General features: G+C 34.4%; 1 protein-coding gene across 18 annotated transcripts; it reads right to left on the reverse strand.

Moving 5' to 3' along the window:
- Nucleotides 1-3,238: 3,238 nt before the first annotated feature.
- Nucleotides 3,239-26,435, reverse strand: LOC25495661 (pentatricopeptide repeat-containing protein At3g13880). 18 transcript variants are annotated; one of them, XM_024786185.2, is made up of 10 exons: nt 26,291-26,435; nt 22,547-25,037; nt 21,538-21,608; nt 20,729-21,086; nt 18,349-18,421; nt 14,917-15,063; nt 10,860-11,319; nt 9,993-10,717; nt 9,815-9,905; nt 8,668-9,741 (listed from the first exon to the last, which is right to left on the reverse strand). In XM_024786185.2, the coding sequence occupies exons 2-3, from the start codon at nt 24,758-24,760 to the stop codon at nt 21,576-21,578; spliced, it is 2,247 nt and encodes a 748-aa protein (XP_024641953.1). In that variant the 5' UTR covers nt 24,761-25,037; nt 26,291-26,435; the 3' UTR covers nt 8,668-9,741; nt 9,815-9,905; nt 9,993-10,717; nt 10,860-11,319; nt 14,917-15,063; nt 18,349-18,421; nt 20,729-21,086; nt 21,538-21,575. The 18 variants fall into 18 exon arrangements, with proteins under 18 accessions (XP_024641962.1, XP_039690900.1, XP_024641953.1 ...); XM_024786186.2 differs by having other exon boundaries at nt 10,860-11,330; XM_024786188.2 differs by lacking the exon at nt 10,860-11,319 and adding an exon at nt 20,147-20,248.
- Nucleotides 26,436-26,521: the final 86 nt, after the last annotated feature.

Consider the following 26,521-nt stretch of genomic DNA (forward strand, 5'->3'; position numbering starts at 1 on the left):
ATGACTTCTAGTTCTATCTAATCACCTAATTTGATTTATGTTGTTCGGTGAAAATGAAATTGTAATGTGAAATGAAATTAAAAATATTATCGAAAACATTGTTGAAAATATGTTGTATTTTACCTTTTTAACTCGATTTTAATGTTTAAAAGAAAAAATTGTATTGTCTTAAAAAAATCACATCAACCGATCAAACCCAAACTGCATTGGAAATGATGGAGAACTAAACTATTGGTTGTAGGATATAATCTCATTTTTACGGTGAGAAAAAAGACCAAACTACATGTATGATAAAGGTCAAAGTATATGTAATAAATTGGAATTATTCAAACCAACCATGTGCAGGTATCATCAACCTGCAAGTGAATTTGAAAATGTTCACATATAGCTGTTTGGTCCATTCTTGCTTAAGTGTGAAGGAAGCAAAAAAGAAAGAGCTTAATCAAATCATTGTTTACTATACCATACAAAGATTGTTCAAGAAATTTGAATCTATGGGAACAATCAGAAGGCAGAAAAACAGCATGGCTTAGATTTCTCCAAGACCATATAAGGAAGAAAAAATTATGGCTACACCATTGCAGTATTTCAGTGCACATACAAAGACGTAAAAACAATGCAATATTCAAATTAAAGCTATTACTAAACGTGTATACATATGAGATTTTTTTGTTCTAATAAACAAAAGAAGAGATTGAAATTAATTTCAAACACTCAAGAAAAGAATGTAATATTCTGTCCAAAAAAGGAAGAAAACAATGTGATATTCAACTCAACATGTCTTGCTAAGCATACAAAGTTTGAATGCAATATTGCTGGAAAACAGAATGATCATAGAGGGAATACACATTATATGGTTTTGAAATCTTGTGTTTTGATGATAACTCCTTTAAAATTACTTAACTTGTCATTTATCAATGATAATCATCATACAGTGTTTATAATCAATAAATCCATTTCCAGAATTCAACTATTATAAATAAAAAGTTAGAAAATATTCCATAAAACGTATTACATTAATCTAAAATAAGCTAGTATAAGAAATAGGAGTAATAGTTAATACCTTTTTAATTAATCAAAAAAATTACACTCGAAGTCGGAGATTACAAACAATAGAGCAAATCATAATAGAGAAGCTGTTAATGACCTCCATTTTTTTAGTGATCAATAGTAAAAAAAAAATGTATTTATGACTTCGATAATTATGATTAATGTGTGACTATATGTAGTTAGCTTTAAGTAGTGCTTGTGTTAGTGCTGTGATTGTGCACTGGGTTTCTGTTCTGCTATAATTTACATTTAATCTTTTAGAAGTTCGATGATACAAGGGAAATAATTGATAAATTTTAGGCATACAAACCAATGAAACTGTGAAGTTGAAATCACAAATGGAAATATATCAAGTGGTAAGTTTAGTAAGGTTTTGAATATGAAATGAAAGAAACAGTGAAGTTGCTAATATAATATGAGGTTGCCTAGACATATATATCAAATAGCCAAATGTAAGTTGCATGCAGACCAAAGGATTAAAGGTGCTAATTAACCAATAAAACCATATGAACCAATGAAATTAAATGTCCTGGCTTGACACTTGGTTGATTATTTTAAGATTTTTTTGTTTATATAGCCCGTATTTTAAACGGTTAAAGTCCTACGTTTAATCAAGTTTGACGGACCGACCTATACAGATTAGTCCATTTTGACGGGACTTAACTCACCAAGTCACATATTATCAAACCTCAAACCTCGGCAGTAAACTACCGAGGAAAACTGAAAACTTCGGTAGTTAACTGCCGAGGAAACCTCAAACCTGTTTTTTTTTTTTTTTTTTTTTTACAAAAACCATAAATTATCATTAATAATATTTATTGATTTTGAATCTTTTAATCATTATTTTGTATGTTTCAAACAATTACGGTATTATATATATATATATATATATATATATATATATCTTAATAAGAATATCATTTAAATCTTGACCAAAAAAATAAAGAGCATTTAAGTCCTCAAATAACATTTTAATAAGTGTAAAAATTAAGCATTTGAATATTGTTTTGCAAATTACTTAAATAAAAAAAAATCTTTGTGCACAATTATTTTAATGTAGAAAATATAACAACATATTATACCTTAAAAAAAATCGCTGTGAACAATTATTTTAACGATTTTTTTATTATTATTTTTATTTAAGTAATGTGCAAAACAATATTTTTACTTAAACAATTATTTTTATTTAAGTAATTAAGCATTATAATTTTTTTTCTTGATGTTCATGACTATGGTATGAAGTTCATATGAAGAAGAAGAAGAAAGCAAATTTATGTGTTGGTGATTTTTTTGGTTTTGGTCCCTCTACGGATTTCATTTTTTGGTTTTAGTCCCTCTCCCTGTGTGACTCATCATCCAGTTTGCCACGCCTGCCACGTCAGCTACTGCCACATCATCATCCGTTAGCCACGTGTATGTTTTTGTAACAGAAGCTAACGGGAGGGACGAAAAGCAAAACGTTAACAACTTACAGGGACAGTTTTGAAAAGAAAAAAAAAAGATACAAGGACAAAAAGCAAAAACACGCCAAATTACAGGGACGATTTACATATTTAAGCCTTTGAGTTATAACTCGTGTTTTTGTGTCGTCGCTCCTACTCGGCGGGGAAGAGGGTTTGATGACGCCGTCGCGGCTGAGGCGATGAATTTGTACCTCGCTATGGAATTTGCTACCTCTGTGGCCAAATCGAACATCGTTTATGAGACCGAAACGAAACTAGTCAAGAACATTGTCCCTCATACTGGGGAAGCATTGTTGGTCATTGTTACAGTAATATTAATCTCCCTTCTTGTATTGTCTCACACATAGCTGATGATGCGGGCTAATTTTTTCATCTAATAATAATTAGTTTGTATTTAAATCGTACAAAACCATGTCTAAAGAGTAAAAAATTTGTCTAACAAGCAATCAGCGCATGCATTAATTTAGTGATCTAGAGGCTATTTAAGCAACTATGTTATCCACGACCACTCAAACCCTTCTTTTTATTTTTCCTGTTGATTTTAATGTGTGAATGAACTTTTTATGTTTGCAGGATTTTTAAGCAACAAAAACACATTATAATATCTCAAATTTAATACAACAATGTTTCGCAGTTAATAAGGACAACATTTTATGCAAATAGCATAAAGAAAGCCCAAGCACAAAAACACTAATTAAAAAAAACATAAAATCATACATTGCATCATCATTGTAATCATACTCGTCCACATCGCTATCCGCCACTCCTAATTGCCAAGAACTTGACTGCCCCAAAAAATAAATTAATTGCATAAACCCTTTAATTGCATCTTTACAATTTCAAAATAAATTAATTGCCCCAAAAATGTTTTAACATTGGTACATAAAGATAGTCCATAACATAAAGCAACAAAAATTACCTTCATCTGAAGCTCTTTCGCTAAAGTTTGAGATACTTAGCTACAGTCATCAACAAAAAGCAAAAAACACAAACAGAACAAATTAGAAAAAATACCCTTAAAAAATCATATTTAGAATAGTAAGAAACAATACCTTCCAAACTTAAGGCAAATTTTTCTTGGTTTCATCAGGACAATACTTCAAGCCTCTCAAATCTGCATCATCAATTTTCCCAACAATGATAGGGATGGAATCAGGATTGATTCCCAATGACTTCAAATAAAAGGTACATTCTTCATAGGGATCAATAACAAAGGTCGGACTGGAATACGATGTCGTGGCAGCACTAGAAGGAGTAGTAAAGGTCGCTCTGGGATACCGTGTAGGTTGCCCGCTAGAACCATAGAAGGTTCTTGGAGGGCTTCTGCTCCTAGGCCTTTCGATCTCATTCTCACCTTCCGTCATAAAACTTGGGATATTGAGCTTATTCTTCCCCTTAAACAAAAGAGTCAATGGTTCCTCGAGTTCACATCCTTGCAGCTTGATTTTATCCTGATAGAATAAAACTTATGATGAATATCTCTATTCCGTACATATCTGAGTTTTTTGAAATAAATAAAATATATGGAGTTTTTGGAACTACAGTTGATCTCTTTATTTTTTTTCTTATTGTAACACCCCAACTTTCAATTTCTATTTAATTCATTGATATTCATTAGGCAAAGTTTTGATTAATACTATTATCGATGTTGCTTATGCTTGAGTATGGTTTTGTTATTGAGCGAATGGAATATTGATGATGATTGAGGGATCATATGAGAGATTAATTTTAATGAAGGGAGGAGTCAAAATAAAATAACGTAGAGTCGGGATGTAGAATATAAGTTTTAAATAAGTGGGGGAGGGGAAGTGTAAAAGAATAGTGAGTAGAGTGGAAGAGAATCTTAACAAGTGACCGGCCCTAATATAAATAGAAAGGTTAAGAGTTAGAAGAGTCAGTATTGCTGAACGTGGAAAAGAAAGAAAAGAGGAGCATTGGAGGAGAAACCCTAGCGGCAGTGAGGTCAAGCCACAAATCGGAATTCTCGAAGGATTCGAGGTAAGGGGGAGAATCTCTTCATGTCTAGGGTTTATTATTTCATTGTGGGGCTGTAATGATGTCGGAGTATGAGTGTTGTTGTGACGGTGATGAGATTGTTGAGAGATTATAATTTGAGAGAAATAACCAAGGGTAAAGTGAACCATAGAATTGAACAGTGAAAAGAGTGGTTAATCAGGTAGGTTAGTGAGGGATTAATGTTCTAATGATAGGGTAATCATATGGTGATTCCAGTGATCATGAGGAGATTTGGATAGAAAATCTGTAATTTCAGTATGTCTGATGCTATCAAAATCATGAAGCGATTTTTCCAAATCATGAAGCGATTTTGACAGCAAGTGTCAAAAACGATGTTGTGAGATCATTTCTTTTGTACTTTGCTATTTTTAACATCCCTTGGCCATCTAAAATTATTGTAGGACCAATATAAACAATCAAATTAAGTTATGTAAGTACAGTAATTAAGCAGGAGAAGTATAATTAAGCGTTGTTTAAAAATGATACCTTTGGAGCAATGGTGAGTCTAAGATAGTTCATGGTAGTTAACAATGACAGAGGTGGGTCTAAGATAATTGTGCGTTAGAAGGATATTAAGTTAAAATAAATGAAGAATAAGGTGCAATCGTTTAAGGTAATCAATGATGCAAAGGGAAGACGTTACGAGAGATATTGATAGAGAGGTAAACACTTAAATTAGAATGGAGGATAGGGTATACTATTAGATGGAAAGAAGTAGTAATGGAGAGAATGATTGACAAGAGTAGATTACAAATGTAGTAATGAATAACAAAGGAATGTAATGTATACATATGCTCATGTAAGATGTTGTTTAATGATGAGGGGTTACTGTCGTATGATGAAGATTTATGTTGAGATGATAGTTGTTGAATGATGATGATGAATGATGTGATAAATGATGTTTGTGAATGACAATTAATACTGATGATGTGTCTTGTTTAGGGTGACGAGCAAAAGAGGAAGTAGGTTATGTTGCGAGTAGGAGTTAAAACATTGGGTAAGGTCGGTGGTGAAAATAACAACGAGAAAAGATATCCAGTTAATTAATGTGATAAGACGAGACTTCAATAGAGCAAATAGTGTGGGTATGTGGCGAGTCTAAAAAACACACGATTCAGTAAAAGGGGATATGAAGTAGATGCTTTTCCGAGTAACTGATGAGGATATACATAATTTCCTTAAACCAATAATGAGTTTAGGAATACCGTTAAGTGAAAGCGTAAAAGAGCGAAGGTAGTTAAAGAACTTAAGATGAATGTTAGATAGTAATGTATAAGGTGTAAAAATGAATAGAGAGTATAGAGGTCTAATTTAGATGATTGTGAACGATGGGAGGGTCGTTAAGACAAAATGTAAGGGAAGATAAGGAGTTGTATATTAAGTAATGAAAGATAATGAGTGATGATAACGATGAATAAAATGGGGATCGATTAGAAGAGAGTAAGATGAATAGGAAAGAGGATAAGAGGTAATAGTTATAATGATTGACGTTAATAATAATGACTAGTATCGAGAGAATAAAACCTTGAATTATAATGTAGTCTTAGTGAGGAAAGTTGTTGAAGTCAAAATTAATGATAAGGTAACATAGTAACTTTAAATTAGAACGGAGTTAAGATTAGGTTCTATGATACTTTGATTTGTAGTTCTTCTGCATTGGGTGAGATACTTGGTTCTTGAAACACATCAACTTGGTTCTATGATACTGTTTGGTTCTGTTGTTGCTGTGGTTTGTGTGTATATTCTCCCTGTTGGCGTTTGACTTTTGTTGTGATTTTGTGGCGTTGCGCATGCCTTAGCTGCTAGTGCAGCTTATGTATCCTGTTTCTACTTAGTACTTGTACTTTGCAAGAGTTCTGTAAAGAAATTTGCAGATTAATGTATAGTTTTGTCATCATATCTACAAATAGTATCAGACACTTTTATCAATATTTTTGGTTGTTAAAATCTGTTAAATGTATCAAAGCGATTCCTATTCACATACACATATGTGATTGGTCTCTAAATGGTAAGTAACTAAGACATCTAAAACAAAGGGAGAAAATTGTAACGTAGTCTAGGTTTTGATCTCTAATTTTTTATCTATAAAAGAGATGTATTTTCCACTGAAAATATGGAAAGAATGAGGCATTAATCATTCTTGTATACTTGTACAAAAAGGAACTTAAAATGAGGAATTTTAATCAAGAATTAATCATTCTTCAAAGTAATATTGACTGCATTATATAAAATAGAATTTGTGCCAAATTACAATTGAAGCTAACCTAAATTTTAAACTCGAATCGTAAGTAATGTAAATACTTTCTTCACAAAAATACTACTAATTTTTTTAATAAAGTCATTGATTAAAATTTTCTCTTTATTTTATTTTTTATTTGACATGCAAAGTCTCGTAAATATGGAAAGGAACCCAATTAACGTAACGAAACCACATGTACTTGTTGATAGTGTAACGCCCTATTTATTTATTTAATTATTCTTCATGTTTTCATCTTATTCAAATATTAAGAAAATTAATCAATCATCAAAACTTAATCCAAAGGACAAGCGCTTCAAACACAGGAGTTTGAAATTGGGTATTATATTTGCCTTAAAAGAGGGAGAAGGAGCGGTTAGTTATGCTTGAAATTAATAAAAGAGGGGAAATTAATGATTGAAATTTTTCCTACTTTAAAAAAAAAAAAAAAAAACCAGTTAATTATGGTAGTGGTGGTGGTGTTGGTGACGGTAGAAGCAGTCACCGTGGGATGAGGATGCATGCGGTAGTTGTGATGAGACTCAAAACAAGGGAGAAGGAGAGGACAAGATTATGTGTGGTCAATTGTAAATATTCACTTTTTTAATTTTAATGGATCTAAACCCTTGATCTCATCTGATGGTAAATATTAAATGATCCACCGGTGAACCATTTGTTTGATGATTCACCCTAGAATCCACCTCAATTTTTAGTCCCTATAAAATTTTCAATCAATTCTTTTGGTCCTTATTTTTAAGTTAATTTTTGTATTTTTTTAATGAAATTGTGCATAAATGTGTAGAATATTGTAAAAAAAAATCCAAAAAAATTATAATTTTTTAGCAAAACATAAATTAAATATGAATTTTTAACTGTCATGAATATAAAAATTCATATTAAACTCATGTTTTGTTAAAAATTTCTAATTTTTTGTGAAAAAGATTCTTATAATATTATGAATTTTCTGCAAAATTTTATACAAAAATATGAATTTTACATGAGTTTACTTTAAAGGAGAAATCAAAAGTGAAGATAAAAAAAAATTTAGTGACTGAAAGTATTTTTTAGAGGGACTAAAACGAAAAGTTAACATATTTATAGGGATCAAAAACATATTTAACGCTAATATTTAAAATGCTTGGTTAATAAGAATTATAGCTAAATGGCTTTTAGGAAAAGATATAAAAAAAAATAGAATATGAAATGGATAAGCCAAATTATCTATCTTCAATGTTGATGGGATATGACTTGAATGCATTGCACAGAGTCCTCAAGTTGAAACAAGAAAGTCAAATTTTCAAAACAAACAAGACTGAAAGTATACAGACTATGCTTAATTGCTTATAGCTTACGCCTCCGTGGAAAACAGAATGATCATAGAGAATACACATTAAAAAAAAAGCTTAAAATACGTATATAATAACTTATCACTTCATTCCATCACTTACCACCAATCCAAACATAACCTTAGCGATTAGAGTTTCATACCATAATTTTTAAGTTTTGTCTTCTAAATCTATTTTAGCTAAATAAGACTTTTAACCCCTGAAGTTATATTTAAGTTTTGCTTTGGTCCCTCCAATCAGAATTTTTTTTTTTTTCTGATTCTTTTATATAAAAAAAAATTTAGGTCTGACCCCCTATGAAAAAAAAATTTCAAAATGATCCACTTTTTTTTTTCTTCTTTTTTTGTCCTTTTTGTCGTTCCCTCCATCTGAAACAGCAGGACTGGGCCGCCGGTCTGACAGCTGTCGCATCCTGACTGGCCAATGTTTTTTTTTTATTTTTTTTTTTGTCATTACCGCCATTTGAAATGGTAGGATCCATTTTTTAATTTTTTTTGTCGTTTTTTCTTTTTTTACATTAAAACACTAATTAATATATTTAATAAAAATATAGTAATGATAATGATGATATATTTAATTTAAAAACACTAATTATTTTATTCATAAGAAATAAAAACAAATACAAAAACTACTTTCTCCGCGGAAACCATTTACGCCAATGTAAACTATGACCTCCCATAGCACATAATTTATCTTTTTTATTTCGTACGGGTCGTTGGTTTTGCTCTTGCTCTTCCTCGTGCTCTTCCTGTTCCACATCCTCGTCAAGAATTTCAACATCATCATTAGTTTCCATAGCGACTTCATTTTGCACTTGTGAAGCTGAGTTGGTCCAGATTTCATTAACGAAGTCATCGTCATTAAACCCTGCTGCCAGACTTTCTATGGTATTAGTTGTTTGTGTGGTGTACTGAGTTGGATTGAAGTCATCAAATGAATAGTTTGATGTTCGAGAGCTTTCTCCATGATGACTTTGTTGAGAATAACTTGGATGTGCGATTGGGGTGTTATGTAAGATTTGGTTTGTTGGTTGTGGCGGTGATTGGTAAGTTTGGTTGTAGTTGTAGTTGGAGGATGGGTTAAAGGTTTGGTCAAAGTTAGTGGGTGGAGGTGTCATGAATTGGTTATAGGATGGAGGTGTATTTGACCACATATTTTCATCTGGCACCGTATAAGTTTCTGGCACTGCAGGATAGTCACGCGACAATCCTGGTAAAATTCTTGCACATGTTTGCCTTGGGTTTGACAATAATACTTCTCTAGAAAGCCATAGATGATCTCCGAAAAATTCCCAATACCATGCAAAATATTGACGATTTGGATAAACCTCATGGTTATACCGAACGCCGTGAAGTGCTAATTGATGACGTTGGTTCCAGTTTTGGACTTGACGATGATGCTTATCTCTCCACGAGCCTTTAATTTTATCTTTTGTCAAATTAATTTTGTGGAAATCTTTCAAATTTTCTGGTAAGGAAGGTGGGTGTTGCGGTAAGACAAATTGAAGCCTTACTCTGTCTGTCTGATGCCTCTCGACTATCTGAAAACAAATGAGATATGTGTTAGCAGACCATATCTGGCTTTCTTCTTCGTTGGTGTAATTGAAGTTGACATAAGGCCTCCAGGAGAACTGTTTAAAAAGAATGAATATTAATCTTCAATTGTTAACTAAAAAGCAATCACTAAAAAAAAAAGTGTAATACCTGATCATATGTCATGGTGTCGATTTTTAAATGCGTACATACGAGATTATGCCGAGGATTTTCCACGAATTTATTACCATGTTCTAGCCATCTAATTAATTTTTAAAATGTTATAATTAGTAAAGTCTGAATAAATGTATTTAAAAATTAATAAAAAAATAACATTTATTTTACTTACATATTTGCCAACGGAAGTTGTGTATGAGCTTATGGTGGTATCCTTGGCACGGGAGCTAAGCATGACATTCTTGACCACGCCCATGCTTGTAAGAGAATTATGCGCCCAGGCATTTCGGTAGTGCCATATATTGCATCGTCACACAAGGATCTATATAGCGTGGCCAAACAACCTGAACCCCGACTATACTGTCCAACCTCCTCAGGTGATTTATCCAACAATTGCAAAAATGACAAATGTACAAAATTACCACTATAATTAGGCATTATTCGAGAGCCTATCAAGTATAAGACATAGGCTCTAAACATATGTAGAGTCGTGGGGATATCTGTCATACCAACACCATTGATATATTCTTGAAGCCATGATAATCTTATACTCTTCCCGTGATATCGAGAGTTCAATGGCTTACTTCCTAAAATAGGTTCAACAATCTCCCACCCAACTTCTGTTTTACCGGTAATCGGTTCACCGTTAACCTTTAAACCAAGGAGCATATGAACGTCTTCCAACGTTATTGTACACTCGCCCGATGGAAAGAGAAATGTGTGGGTCTCCGGCCTCCATCTTTCACATAACGCGACTATTAAACGATTATCAACGTTATATTTGTTTAAATTAGTAAAGTCCCACAATCCGGCTGACCTTAAGCTATCTTCAATGGTTGGGGGCACCGGGGAAATCTTACGATGACATCAAACTCGAAGGTAATGTTGGTCTTCATTCTACAAAATATTAATATTGTTAATAATTGAGGCTTACTAATTATACATACATAATATTAATAGAATTGATATACATAAATAATTAAACATAAATAATATTAATATAATTAAGTTTCAATTAAAAAAATATATATAAACTTACATTAATAGTTTCTGAAATATGACGAGATATATGTTTGTTGCCTAAATAAAGGATGTCTCCCATCTTTAAATTAGAAGGAAAGAAAAGCTTTACGGTATGCTATTTTTCACAAGGAAAGAAAGATTTGATTGAGAGCAATTTATACTGGTGTGTAGTGTTCAACTACAACACTGATTTTATAGAAGAAAAATTGAAGTCTTATGAATTAAGTCCACAACAGCTAGTTTCAATAATTCAGTATGGTCTTTTCAAACATGCATCCATTGTTTCAAGCATTCAGTATGGTCTTTTCAGCAGGCTTGTGCAGAATTCGGATTCCCTTCCATTACCGCCATTCCAAACGACGGGAATGACTATTTTATTGCTACAAGACCAATGACAGCCTTACACGTGGCATTGTGCATCTGCCAAACACTGATTCACGCGCGTGCCTGCAGCTGCTGCATGTCCTGCCACGCGCCTACAAAGTTCCTACAAAAAGGTCAGTACCGCCATTTCAAATGGCGGGAATGAAATTGGCCATTAAAGAATTGACACGTGGCAATGTGGCTCAGTTGGCATGCATGCATTCATCTATATTATGGTCTCTTGTTAACACTTAGAAACATGCAAATATTTTAACACACACAACAACAATGGCACCCACACTAGAGAATGTATTTTTCATTGTCCACTACAACGGAAAAGTTTCAAGAAATCAATTTGGTTCATTTTTTGAAAGTGAGCAAAGAAAACGTTTTTATGTTAGCATCAAAAGCACCATTGATCATTTGAAAAAAAGAATAGAGCAGAAGCTACATCTCACTGAATCTTAGGTGATATCTAAAATTATATATCGAGCACCACAAACCTTTGTTCAAGGTCATATCCATTATAATGACACCGAAATATACGACAACGATGACATTGCAGATATGTTTGCCACTCACAAATATTTTAATGCGGTCGGTTCCATTGAGTTATCGGTTACGATTGAAAACCGGGAGATTTCACAACATCATCAAACACCACAACCGCGTCAAACACCTCAATTGTTTTCACAAACACAATATGAGTTTGAACACCCATCTTCATCACAACAATTACCGTACGCCCAGGTGTTCTCACAAACACAATATGAGTTTGACCCCCCTTCTTCATCACAACAATTACCGTACACCGAACCGTTTTCACAAACACAATATGAATTTAAACCCTCATCTTCACAACCACCACCGCAAACGCAACCACAAACACAAACACAAACCCGCCTAGAAGATCTTTTCACTCGTCAGTTTGAAGACATCCCAGACACCATTCAAGATCAAGAAGAAGAAGCTAGTAGTGAAAGTGACGAAGACGAGGCACTTCAGCATGATGCAGATGAAGAAGACAAACATGAAAACAGAAATGAAGATATTTGGAGGAACATTATGGCTGGCACACAACCACAACCACCGCTTACTGTCCCTCGCTGCATATGCGTAACGTTGACGTTGATGCATATGATGCTCTGCCTACCGACGATCACTAGAATACGAATGTTCCTGTCGATGGGGCTATTCAGCAAGGAATGACATTTCACAACAAAGAAGATTGTTTGGATGCAATCAAGTCTTTCCACATTCGACAATCGTTGGATTACGATGTTATACACTCAATGTACCCTCGAGACTTGTCAATTTAAGTTGAGAGCTTCCTTTAGAAAAAAGAGTGGCAAATGGAAGATTGGGACCATGATGGGTCCACACAATTGCACATCGACTTTAATGTCACAGGATCATCGCAAGCTCAACTACAAACTTATAAGCCAAAGCATCAAAAAACTTGTGCATGCGGATGCCTCGATAACGCCAAAATTGATCATTGCGCACATTAAAGAAAAGTTTAACTACACAACCACATATCGAAAGGTGTGGTTAGCAAAGAACGCTGCCATCAAATCTATTTACGGGAAATGGAAGGAATCATATAATGATCTTCCGCAATGGTTGAATGTGATGAAGGAGACAATGCCAGGGACCGTCTTCGATTTAAAAACGCAAATTGGCGAGAATGGAGAGACACAATTTCATCGTCTATTTTGGGCCTTCTATCCATGCATCCATGGGTTTAAGTATTGCAAACCAGATGTCCATGTCGACGGGACGTGGTTGTATGGCAAGTACAAAGGAACATTGTTGCTTGCGGGTAGCACAAGATGGAAACAACAAAACAATTCCAATCGCCTTTGCGCTTGTCGAAGGTGAGACAAAGGAAGGCTGGAGTTTTTTTTTTTTGAAAAATCTAAGAAGGCACGTCACAAAAGGAATATCTGTCTGCATGATCTCCGACAGACATGAATCAATTAAAAGCGCATTCAATGACCCAAGGAATGATTGGCAAGCAACTGGTTCAGCTCATGTGTACTGCATTCGACACATTAAGCAGAATTTCATGAGGACAATCAAGGATGGACATCTTAAGGATGTTGTAAATAATATGTGTAAGAATATTATGTTACAGTTTTTTTTTATATCGTGCTATTATTAAATAGGTTCACTATCTAACTAATTGTTTTTTCTTAACATGCAGGATATGCCCTAAACGTACCCTTGTTCGATTACTATCGTGGTGTAATCCAGGAGGCAAATCAGCGTGCATTAGATTGGGTGGACAATATTCCGAAAGAAAAATGGACTCAAGCATATGATGAGGGTCGACGATGGGGCCACATGACAAGCAACATCGTTGAGTCGTGGAACTCTGTGTTTAAGGGAACACGCAACCTACCTGTTACACCTATAGTTCAATCAACCTACTATAGGCTGGCATGTCTCTTTGCTGATAGGGCTCAAAAAGCGCTTGCAAGGGTAGGTTCCGGAGATTTGTTCAGTGAATATTGCCAAAATGCGATTAAGGATGACATTGTTAAGTCCAACACCCATCATGTCGAACAGTTTGACCGAGAAAGGTATACATTCTCAGTCCGTGAGACCGTCAACTACAGGGAGGGAAGGCCAATGGGAACTTTCAAAGTGGACCTACGAGCGGGGTGGTGTGATTGTGAGAAATTTCAAGCTTTACATTTGCCATGTTCTCATGTCATAGCCTCGTGTTGTTCATTTCGCCATGACTACACAACCCTTATTCCACCTGTGTTCAAAAACAAGTGTTTACTCCATCTACAACACAACCTTCAAAGTAGTCCACGACAAGAGTTATTGGCTCCCATACGACGGTCCCGTGCTTTGCCATAATCCAAACATGCGAAGAATAAAGAAAGGTCGACCCAATAGTACCCGCATAAGGACTGAAATGGACGAGGAGGTGGTGGAGAGGACTCCGACACATTGTGGGTTGTGTCGGCATACCGGTCATATTAGAAGAAATTGTCCGAGTATAAATAATCGGTAGTTAATAACGTTATGTATTATGTGTTCAAATAAATTAATATATTTTTATCTATCATTAATATTTGTTGTGTTTTAATGTAAAAAAATGCTGCCAAAAAAAGAAAAAACGAAAAAAAAAATTAAAAAATGAGTCCCGCCATTTCAAATGGCGGTAATGACAAAAAAAAAACAGTGGCCATTCAGGATGCGACAGCTGTCAGACCGGCGGCCCAGTCCCGCCGTTTCAAATGACGGGAACGAGGAAAAGGACAAAAAAAAAAAAAAGTGGGTCATTTTGAAAAAAAAATTTCATAGGGGTCAGACCTTTTTTTTTTTTTAAAAAAGGGTCAGAAAAAAAAAAAAATTCCTCCAATCATCATTACTATTTTTTTAAAAAAACAAATAGACCAACAAGAATCTGAACAACACAAAAAAGAACCAAACATGGTAACTTCCAAAAGTAGACAGATAGGGACTCAAACAAAAGAAAGACATATGGTTTTGAAATCGTGTGTTTTGATGATAACTCCTTTAAAATTACTTAACTTGTCATTTATCAATGATAATCATCAGAGTGTTTATAATCAATAAATCCATTTCCATAATTCAACTATTATAAATAAAAAAGTTAGAAAATATTCCATGAAACGTATTACATTAATCTAAAATAAGCTAGTATAAGAAATAGGAGTAATAGTTAATACCTTTTTAATTAATCAAAGAAATTACACTCGAAGTTGGAGATTACAAACAATAGAGCAAATCATAATAGAGAAGCTGTTGAATGACCTCCATTTAATTAAGCCTGGAATGATATTGTATGAACCAAGTTTGTTGTCTCGCTTATGTATCTGGTGACAAAACAAGAGAATAAATTAAATATAAGAAAACAGAGCCAGCAAATAGTGAAATATTGACCATTCCAAAAACAATTTAAATATCAATTTCAACATACTACCAAAGTTAATTTGTTAGGGTTAAAATAATACTATATTTTGTTGTTGAAAACTTGCAAAACAATGCCGTTTTATAGTCTAGGAAGTTGCAAGAAAAATTTCAGCCGTGTAATTTGGATTTTCTTCAAAGGAAGGTTATGTGTTTTCTATAGAATCTGACATAATTATGCAATGATCCATGCTCATCAAACCAGAAAATTCTCAAAACAAACGGTTACACTCTTTGAACAGATAAGTGAATAACAATATCACAGTTGATTCATAGAACCTCCTAACAATATGAATATTTAATTGATACCACAACAAATAGGAACATATAACAACAAAATATTAAGCACTGAACCTACAAGGCAACAAATAGGAACAAACAAAACTATCGTGCAGATTTATGGAAGGAGAACAATAAACATTGCAGCAACATTTAAGAATATGGATTGAGATTGAAGTGATAGAATGAAAAAAAGTGAAGAAAATGGAGAATACCTTCTAGTGAGCGTAGAGGGGAAGGAAGAATATCAAAATACTTTGATGTTATTGTTGTTCTCAGTGGTTTTTGAAATTTAACATAAAGTATGCATGTTTAAATAGACAGAGGAAGATAGATTAGGATGTGGTATAGATCATTTACTGTTTTGACATAGAAAAAGGGATGAGGGAATCTTGCTGTGCATGCATAGGACAATCAAAAAAGAAGATGGGACTTGACTTTGTTAGATAGTGGTGGAGTGCATTGGAAAGAGTTGGCTCACTGCACAAAGTCTGAATTTGATGGGAAATTGGATAACTTACCACTGAGAGATACAGTGTTTCATTGAAAGAAACAATGAATAGGGTCTTATACTTTTACTTTTACTTTTCTTCTAAATTTTCTTAAATGGTCACATGACTAAGAAATTGCAATTGGTCACAACCAATCAAACTTAACGCATCATCATCATACATATAAAGTAAATAAATAAAACAAAGAGAGAGAATGAGTCCCATGAGTTATGAAGAGTAGGGCTGGACAGAATATCCGTACCCGTCCGAAAACCGGTCAAACCGGTGAAACCGTGAACATTTGGGTCGGGTGTATATGAACCGCGGGTTGGTGATTCATGCTTTTTCGGTTTTATACAGTTATGAACGGTCGGATTCGGATAGCAAAAATCAATCCATCGGTACCCAGCAACCGACCGATTTTATGCCAAGAATGATAAAAATTAACACTTTTACAGGGAAGACGTGTTGTCTCTCTCTCAATTGTCTTGGAACTCTCAAAAACTATTCAATTTCAAGGCATTAATTTATATCTATTTTTAATATTTTATATTTTCAAATCACTACTTTATGACCATAGTCATTGCACATCAGCATACACACATCACATCTCCTGCTGGAACTAGTAGTCCACCACAATTCCTCCCGATCGAGAGCTTTTCCTCAATCAGCTCCACAAATCTCAACTCTTTCTTCTTCTACTTCTTCCATTATTATCAACACAGACAACACAATCCTTTTCATTTTTCACATGTAATAAGTTGTGAACACCCACCAACACTGTTATTCCTTTTTTTTTTTTTTTTTGTAATTTTTGTACTAGATTTTGTTTAATCCAAAATCGGCGGAGTCCGGCCGACCACCCGCTAAAACCGTTGAACCGCCGACTGTCGAAACCGTGGGCTCAAATGGACGGAAACGGACTGTAATATTCACACCGTCGGTTTGATTGGTTCCGGATTTTGAGACCAAAAACCGCACCGAACCGCCCGTTGTCCAGGCCTAATGAAGAGTATAGAGGAGACGAGACTCTCGTCTCTACATGACTTTAGAAGAAAAATGCCAATAAATGACTTCTTTATTTACTGGTGTAGTATAAAAGAACAAAAGAAATTAAGTAGATGTAGTACTACTTGGTAATTGGAAATCAATTATTATTATAATAATTTGGTAGTATACTGAACAGTTGAACATGTCATACAAATACTGCTTTAACTTTCTATGGTCAATGTGGTTTCTATGGCAGTATGGTTTTGTAGTTTTGAATAAACATGCAGGATTAGTATAGGTAAATAGGTGATATTTGTACAACCACTTTATTATAATTTTTTAACAACTTTCTCTCTCATACTCACATTATATTCTTATTCTCTCTCTTCCTTTTTCTCTCTCCATTGTTTTGGACCAATAAGAAGAGAGAAAATAAAAATTGTCATCAAAGTTGTCCCAAATGGTTGTACATATATCACTACTCTTTAATAAAAGCTGTGATTGGACAAGTACATGTAAATATATGTATTATGGCGGAATTTCAAAGTTGCAAGCTGCATCAAGTCTATGATGCAACTTTTAATGAATTTATAGAAGAATAATGACAAACAAAAATACAATCTCCAACACAAGTATTTTCCAAAACACTTTTTTTTATTGGTTAAAATTCACACTAATTCCACCAAATTTATATGGGAGTGACATGATTTGGTGGGACTCATATTAGTTTAATGAATAAAAATGAATGTGCTTAAAAATATGCGTTAATGAATGTCCTGTTCTCACTTCTCTTTAGAAAAATTGTTGTTGTAGTTACAAATATGAGCCCTAAGAGTATCCACAATGGAGACACTCATTTTCTAATACTTAAATTGGGTCTCACGTATACACATCACTCATTTATAATTTTTTAGTAATAGTACCTAATAAGTACTCAATCCCTCCAACCCATAATCTCACACAAATTTTTTAAATGGAACCCACTAATCAACTATCAATAACTTCATATCAATACATTTCAATTTTTTAATATTAAAAAAGTGTAGGTCCCTCTTAAGATTGAAGGTCTTAAGTGAGACCCTGGATCTTATTAGACTATGAAAAAATTTCTCCATTAGGTACCGGGTCTTAAATGTTGAAAATCCTCCCATTGGAGATGGTCAGATCTCTTGCAACTATACTAGCAGCACACAGATTAATATGTTCAACCACCTTCCAACCTAGAGTGGGAGTTTTACATTCAGCTCTATAGTCAAGCCTCTCCAATCATCTTGTTTTCAAATCCATTTCATATTTATGAATATGTTTCATATGTGCAAATATTTTCGTATTACATTGATTAGCAGTTTAGATATATCTGTCAACCACTAGATAGGTCATCACATAAGAAGCAACATTTAAGAAACAAAGAGTAAGAGAAACACAACTCACATTAGTAATGAGCATATTCAGTACCATGGTTCTGTTCCTAATATGTGTGCGTTGAGATCAAAATTCCAACTATCTGCAAAACATGCAAAGTAATTTAGAAATATGTTGATAGAAATAAGGCAGCCAATTGGAGGAAAACCACATGAACTATTGAAAAGATGCTAAGTAATAGAAGATGGTGGCATTTAGCTTGGACCCATTGAAGTATTGGTCCATGATGGACCAATTTTTTTCAACCTTAGATTAGATCATCCTAGCAATTCTTATCATAGTCCATCCACACCAAATCTAACTCATCAACTTCATCTCTCTGTCATAGCGATCTCTCTCTTTCTGTCTCATTGCAAGCTCTCTCTCAAAGTGGCTGAGCTCATTACAAATGTATAAAAGCTTAATACTAATAATCGAAGAGATTGAAATTATTATGAACCATAAAGAACCTCAACTTACAAACAAACCCAAAGAAACCAAAACCAAATTCATAACATAATTGGCTCGGCTTCCATTGTTTCTTCATGTGTAAAAACCACTACCAAGCAAGCTAAGTATAAGAGTTTGCTATTATTTCATTTTGTTGGTACAATATGAGTTTGTTATTTTTAATATAATTTGATCTAATCTAGTTTATAATTTGATTAATTAATGGAAGACGTAAAAAATTAATGAAGGCATCTGTATGAAAGAAAAAGGCAGAGAGAGAGAGTGTAAATGGGAGTGATAGAGTTGATGAGTTTGATTTGGTGTTTATGGACCATGATAAGATTTAGTGGGTTGATATGATCTAAGCATTGAAAAGACTGGTCCATCATCGACCAATATCTTGATGGGTTCATTTTATACAGAACCATAGAGGATTGAATGGTCTAAGAAATGCATATGGTTGAATGAATTGACAAGTCTCCTCACCCTAGAGACCAGAACTTCCATGCAATTCTCTAAATTATGGTCAATTAGAAAAATACATAATGAACGAAAAGGCTAATTGTCATTAACGTCAGGGGGGAAAAGACAATTTGGCGATACAAAGCTACTATTGATGTCAGGAAATAATTATTTTTGGTAACCGCTCTGTTAAACCGAAGGAGATTTGAAACTGTCGGCCTAGGAGCTTGGCAATGCTATCATTTTTCCATATGATGCCAAGGGGGATTGATTTTGTCAAAAATGTGCTACCAAAGGAACTGCTCTTTACAAGAACATAAATGTCAAGCTCAAATTTTGCTGTGATATACTTTTTTACTAAGTTTGAAACTTATATTTGATGTTTTCAATTCATAGGTAGACTAATAGCAGCTTGAACAAAATGATTTTAAAGATCAAATTAGATTGAAGACGAGTTCTCGATTAATTTCAAACCATGCTCTTCAATCTCCATCCATTTGTCACATATTCACATCATATGATTCAAATATCCATAAGGCAAGACAAACAATCTCATTTGTCTAAGCATGACTACTGGCAACCACTTATGAGACACCTTAGTATAAATGGTTCTCATACTTATCAATTATACATCATTTTTAAATATTTTCCCTCACTGACAGATTATACTATATATTTTTTTATAGAAACAAATTATTTAAATATTTTTCTTCACTGACAGGTTATACTATATCTTCTTTATAGAAACAGATTATACCATATTAAGAGAATATCACGGATAAGTCATGTATGTTAAATGAACTTAAAATGGGAAGTTCAGACAAGAATATCGCCATCTTATATCTAAATAAAATTTCATGAGTTCACTGGTAAGAGACTCGTGAGAAGTATAGTTTATTCTTCCATAGAGAATTACCTTAGCTATGAAGCATCTACACAAGCAAAGAGACTCAAAGGTGCCATGGCCAAAAATAATCATTCTCTTGTTCTTAGCATGGATGACCACAAATTAGGTTTACTGTTTGATAAGTTGTTGCAAAACAAACATGGATGTGATTCAAACACAGACAATGTAGGACTCTGTTCTAGAAATATCTCCTAAACAAGTCACGGATTAGCATCAACATAAAATAGATAGGAATGCTTTAAATAAATAAAAAGAAGAAAATTTTCAACCTACAGAACAAAAACAGTAACTAATAAAACATTAAAAAGCAGATACACGTAACTAAATTGTTAAATCTGAATGAGAACATATACCAAAATAAAAAAATCTAGCTAAAAAAGGGGACTCCTAATTTAATATTCAATGAATCCACAGAATTAAAATCAATACGAGTTTGATATAATTATCGGGAAGGTAAAATGTAAAATAATTCCGTCATGATTTTGAACTAACAGATTAAAACGGCACAGAACATGAGTCGAACAATGAATTGGTAAAAGATGATGAGATCTAACGAGAGGAATTCAATTGATAGATGAAGAAGATGAATACCTTTAGATCTCCTCTCTTCTTCGTGGAGAATTGAAGCGAAGCGAGGGCGATGAGAGAGGGAGAATTGAAGTGAAGATGAATTCCTTTGCGATTTGCAGAACGATGAGAGCAGCATGGGTGAGCGAGGGTGATGATAGAAGCGTTTGTGAAGCCATGAGAGAGACGTACGAAAGAGAAGAGGAATTCTCAAATTTCCCGTAATGAGGTGGAATCGTTAATTCCTTGAACTTAGTCAACTGGAAATGCTCGGTCAAATCTCCAAATAACAAGTCTCGTGTCTATGATGGCCATGGATCAATTTAAAGGACTCTAGTTGATATCTCCAATCCCATTAACCGCAGAGTCTGAAGGCATGAATCTACAAATAGTATGCATTAAGTTTAGGTTATACAGCAGAATTATGTAAATATGATATTTAATAAAAAAAATAATAATAATATTTTCTTTTAATAATATTATAATGGAAATAGGAAATGAAAATATAGAGGAATCTCAAAATTAAGCGCTGCGTCAAAGACCATGACTCAATATTTAATGAATTTAAAGAAACTGTTGCAGTAGTACATGTATGCGCCCTGATCTCTTGTAACTAAAGTGGGATACTAGTAGCACACAGATTATTGTGCTCAACCACCTGTTGCTCTCTAGTCTTGTTTTAAAAGCCATTCCATATTTCTGTACAAGTTTCACATGTGCAAAAATTTTCACATTAAATTGATTAGCAGTTTAGACATATCTGTCAGACACTAGATAGGTCATCACGTAAGAAGCGCCATTTAAGAAACAAAAGCAAGTGAAGCAGAACTTACATTAGTAATGAGCATCTTCAGTACCTTGGTTCTGTTCTTCATGAGTGTGATGGGTTCAAAAGTCCAACTACCTGCACAACCAGCCAAGTAATTTATAGAAATATGTTGGTAGAATCAAGGACGCAGAAAGGGGGAAAACCACGTAAACTATTGAAAAGATGCAAAGTAATAGAAGGTTGAATGGTCCAAAAAATGCATATGGTTTAAAGAATTGCAAGTAACCCACAAAGACCTACAGAAAAAGTGAGGTAATGAAAAGAAAGTGCAAATTTACATGGAATGTAAAGCTTACAATAGAGGCCAGAACTTCCATGCAATTCTCAAAATTATGGTCAATAAAAGAAAAAACTAATTATCATTAATGTCGGGGAAAAAACAACTTGATGATAAAGAAGTTCCTATCATGAGAGTTATAGAATGGGTGGGAACCATTGTAAGTTGTAACATTATCTTGCAATTGGAAAACATTAGCAAGAGCTAAGAGGCTGATTCCTCAAATTGAACCCATGACATTCTAGTCACATGGCAGAACCCCAACCGTTGTGCCAAAGTACTCATTATCAACACTTCATATAGATACACAATAAGAGAATAACTAAACATGATTAAACAATAACAACGAAATCCTCAATGTCAATACCTCTTTTTACTATAAAACAATATTTATTTTTCCCTCCTCTTGCAGTATATATGATTAGTCCACCAATTATAAAACCTTTTAGAGAGATTCTTCTATATCACATACTTGTATGAGAGCAATTATAATAATGTACACATTCACGCCTCATCAGGAAATAATTACTTTTAGTTACCACCCTTTTCGTAAAATAGAAAAGGTTTGAGACTGTTGGCCTAGGAGCTAGGCAATGCTGCCGTTCCTTCTATTAAAACAGTTAAGTATCATGTTTTCTAGCCTACATATAATTGCAAGGGGGAGTTGATTTTGTCAAAAATATGCTATCAAAAGGAACTGATCTTTGTGTTACCAGTAATCTTTACAAGAACATACACCATCTTTGAAATGATGGAAACGAATGGCATCTCGAAGAATTATTTCTCTCTTCTCAACCTTGGAGATGAGTTTCATCGTTGTATGACAATCAGAGCAAACCCTCAAGTTCTTCATCACCCTCACTGGTGCTGATATTGGTAAAGATATAATTCCAAAAGTTACGGCTAACTTTTCACTATGGTGGCTCATTCTGACAGTACCACTCTGTTCAGTTTCAGAGATGTAAAAAGCAAGCTTCTCATTGTCAAAGCTAATTTCCTTTATTTTCGCCAACAATTCTCCCAACCTTGAATAAATCAATTCACTTATTGGATGAGAACGATCGTCCACCAAAAATGTATGAACAGTATTTCCTACCTCAATCCAACTTATACCAGGTTCCTTTTTAACTCCTCGATCCTGCATGAGCTTCCGAACCTCTAAAGCATGTTTCTTTTTCCCCACATCATTGTACAAGTTGTAAAGAAGCACATAAGACGCAGCTTCATGAGGTTCAAGCTCAATTACTTTGTCAGCAATACGTTTTCCCATTTCAGTGTCCTTATGGACCTTGCAAGCACCGAGCAAGGCACGCCACAGTACCGGGTCATCCTCAAAACCAGAATCATAAATAAATCTCTGAGCTTCCTCTAGCCTACCTGCACGTCCTAAAAGATCAACAATGCAAGCGCTGTGCTTTACGTTAGCTGCCATGCCATAATCTTTCTTCATGGTTTCGTAGTATCCTAATCCTTCGTCAACGAGACCACCATGACTACAAGCAGTTAAGACCCCAAGTAATGTGATCTGGTTAGGCACAATTCCAGAGACAGTCATCAACTCAAAAAGTCTAAGAGATTCCTTAGCAAAACCATGTTGTGCATAACTGCAGATCATCACAGACCAGGACACAACATCAGGTTTCTCTGTCTCTTGAAAGGTGTTCCGAGCGGAATCGATGTCCCCAGATTTCGCATACATGCAAATTTGCGTATTTTTAACAACAGTAAAATCCGCAACACCGAATTTCAATGCATAACCCTGAATCTGTTCTCCAGTCCTTGCTGCAGCCATATCTGCACAAGCACCCATCACACTTGATACTATAAACTCATCCAGTTTCCTTCCATCAGCCAAAAACCGATAAAACAAAGACAAACCATTTTCAAACTTTCCATTTTTCACACAACCTGCAATTGCCGACGTCCATGAAACAACATCCAATTTCGGCGTCATCTCAAAACACCTCAACCCATCATCAATCTCACCAAAAAACGAGTACAAATCCACCAACGAACTCGCAACAAACTCATCACCCTCTAAACTATTCTTCAAAACCTGACCATGAATCTGCCTCCCAACCTCAAAATCACCATTACCAACACACGCTTTAACAACACTCGAAAATGTAAACTTCGAACACTTCACTCCCATCCTCCTCATCTCATTAAAAACCCTAACCGCCTCCCGTGCATTTTCACAACACAAACCACCTCTCAAAAACCCAGCGATCATAGCATTATACATGAAATCATTCTTACTCTTCAAATCAAATCCCTCAAAAACCCTAACCGCATCCCTTAAACACCCGCTTTTCGCGTACATATCAAGTAAAGCGGTTGCAACAACAACATTGAAATCCAAACCAAGCTTAATTCCAAATCCATGAATCAATCTCCCATAAAAACAATTATCATCAACACAAAAACAACAAGCATTAAGTACACTACTTAAAGTATAATCACTGAAAGCGTAACCAAATCGATGCATTCTATATACAAGCTGAAAAACCTCTCCGTAACTAGTTTTAGTACCTAATTTAGCATATGCAGAAATTATTGAATTCCAAGAAACATTGTCTTTGATCGAAGAATTGTCGAATAAAAAACGAGAGGTTTGGATTTGGTTGCATTTTGAGTACATGTTGATGAGGGAATTCAGAAATGAAGAAGTTTTGTTCAAGAATCCATTGATGAGGATTGAAGCATGGATTGTTTGACCTAAACGGAGGTTTTTTGTTTTGGCACAGAAGGATAGAAGAGTGGTTAAGTTGGTGAGTGGGTTGAGCGAACCAGGTTCATTGATGATGGAGGAGTGGACCGGGTTTGATGTGGAAGATTTGGTGATGATAGAGGGAATGGGAGATTTGAAAGGATTGAGTTTGTGGAACTGGGACATGGATGAATTTGTGAGAGTGTTTGTGTTGGAGTGACGTAGCATTGGCAGGTGCATCTAATAGACTGACTGAACTCTAGATTATGTACTGCATTATATGTTAAGTAAGCATAACTCAGTTCAATGGCGGATCTTGCCCAAAATATTGGGGGAGCGACAAATACTAACTAAAATATTAGAATCTTGCATGGCTGCTCATCCGGTTAAACGGTTTGATCATCGGAAGGGTTCTTTTCAGGTATCCACGTTGAAGCTATACAATTTTCATCTTCTTCCGATAAATTTCCTTTTCGAAAATGCATTAATTTTCTTATGTTTGACCATTGTATCACTCCTACAAAATGCACAATTCACAAACAGTTACTAATAATAACATAAATCACCAAACTTTAAACCAATCAAAATAAAATTAGGAAAGTTCAACTTCACACAATAATATAATCACGTTAATATAATTGAGTTTAATTAACACAAACTAGATGAAGATTCACGTTAACATAGTAAGTTTTGATTTTTTTTTTTTTTTTTTAAACTGCATATATATTAAGAACCAAAACTCGCAATAGCCGTGCAAGCTGTTAGAACAACAATAACAAAAGGTACCGTAAATATGCAATAACCTCACCCCATAACTAGGAAAAACAACGAACAACCCCTAAAGATAAACCCACCAAACATAAATGTGAATTCAAATACAATACCCCTATAAAACTAACGCAACAAGCGGTCTTTTGGGTTCCAACATCATTCATAGAATAAACAAGATGAAATCTTTAATCTACTCAAACTCCATTGCCAGGACAATACTTTAATATCCTCAATCAATTCGTCAATCTCCTTGGTGCTATTGTTGAAGATAATGTCATTTCTTGATTTCCAAATGACCCAAAGTGTAGCATGCCAAATCATCCACCACCCCTTTCTTAGCTTCTTATTCCTCACCTTCCCACTCCAACTTTCAAAATGAGCAAACAAGTTTTGGGGAGTAATAATGCTAAAATCAAGCCAACTCGTTATCTTATTCCGCACCTCAAACACCATTTGACGATGCAAGAAAAGATGGTTTACTATTTCCACCTCACCACCACAATAAACACAATTTAGATTTACCTCCAAAGGCAAACAATTTCTCCTTTCTAAGTTGTCTTTCGTTGGAGCACGGTCATGAATCAATTTCCATAATAAGTTTTGATTGAAAGTATAAATAGAAAAATGCATACGCGTCTATATGAGAATTGTCCCGAAAAATCCCCAAAACCAAGTACTTTTTAGCACAAATTTTCCTCAGAAAAAATTAAGTATATAACACAACCATGAATACTCACATCAATTAGAGGTATACAAAAAAAAAAATTAATGAAAACAAGCATAAAATAAAAAAATTCAATAAAAACGAAAATGGTGAAATTGAAACATGGTTGAGTTAAGTGCAATTTCACAAATGCAAACTCTATCAATTACTAAATTTCCTTCAATTTATTATTTCTATGTTCAAGTTTTCCCCAATTTGTAAGCTAAGCAACATTGAATTGAATCAAATGAATATGGCTATTGACAACAAACTGTGCAAAGTGCAAACCAACAAACCTGAAGGGAATCAATTCAAGGGATGATGCGACAAGAAGAGAAGAGGTGTCGCCGCCGTAACCTTCGCCTTCGCCGGAGTTAGGGATGCAAGGTCACCGGAGAATGAGAGAGCGAGGGACCGAATAAGAGCAGAGCAGGAAGAGGTAAGCGGGAGGGGGTGTTAGAGAGTAAGTATGAAGGATATTTGAATGCTATGGGGGTATTTTGGTAATTTCCTATATTAATTTTTTA

This window comes from Medicago truncatula, chromosome 6 (assembly GCF_003473485.1).
Source record: "Medicago truncatula cultivar Jemalong A17 chromosome 6, MtrunA17r5.0-ANR, whole genome shotgun sequence".
Lineage (NCBI taxonomy): Eukaryota > Viridiplantae > Streptophyta > Magnoliopsida > Fabales > Fabaceae > Medicago > Medicago truncatula.

Excerpts from the sequence above, each read along its gene's own strand:
- LOC25495661 (XM_024786194.2), bottom strand. The coding sequence starts at position 24,760 with ATGCACCTGCCAATGCTACGTCACTCCAACACAAACACTCTCACAAAT. Across the intron at positions 21,609-22,546 it reads TCCATCATTTCAAAGATGGT|GTAGTTGGACTTTTGAACCC; the intron begins GTATGTTCTTGT and ends CTGGTTGTGCAG.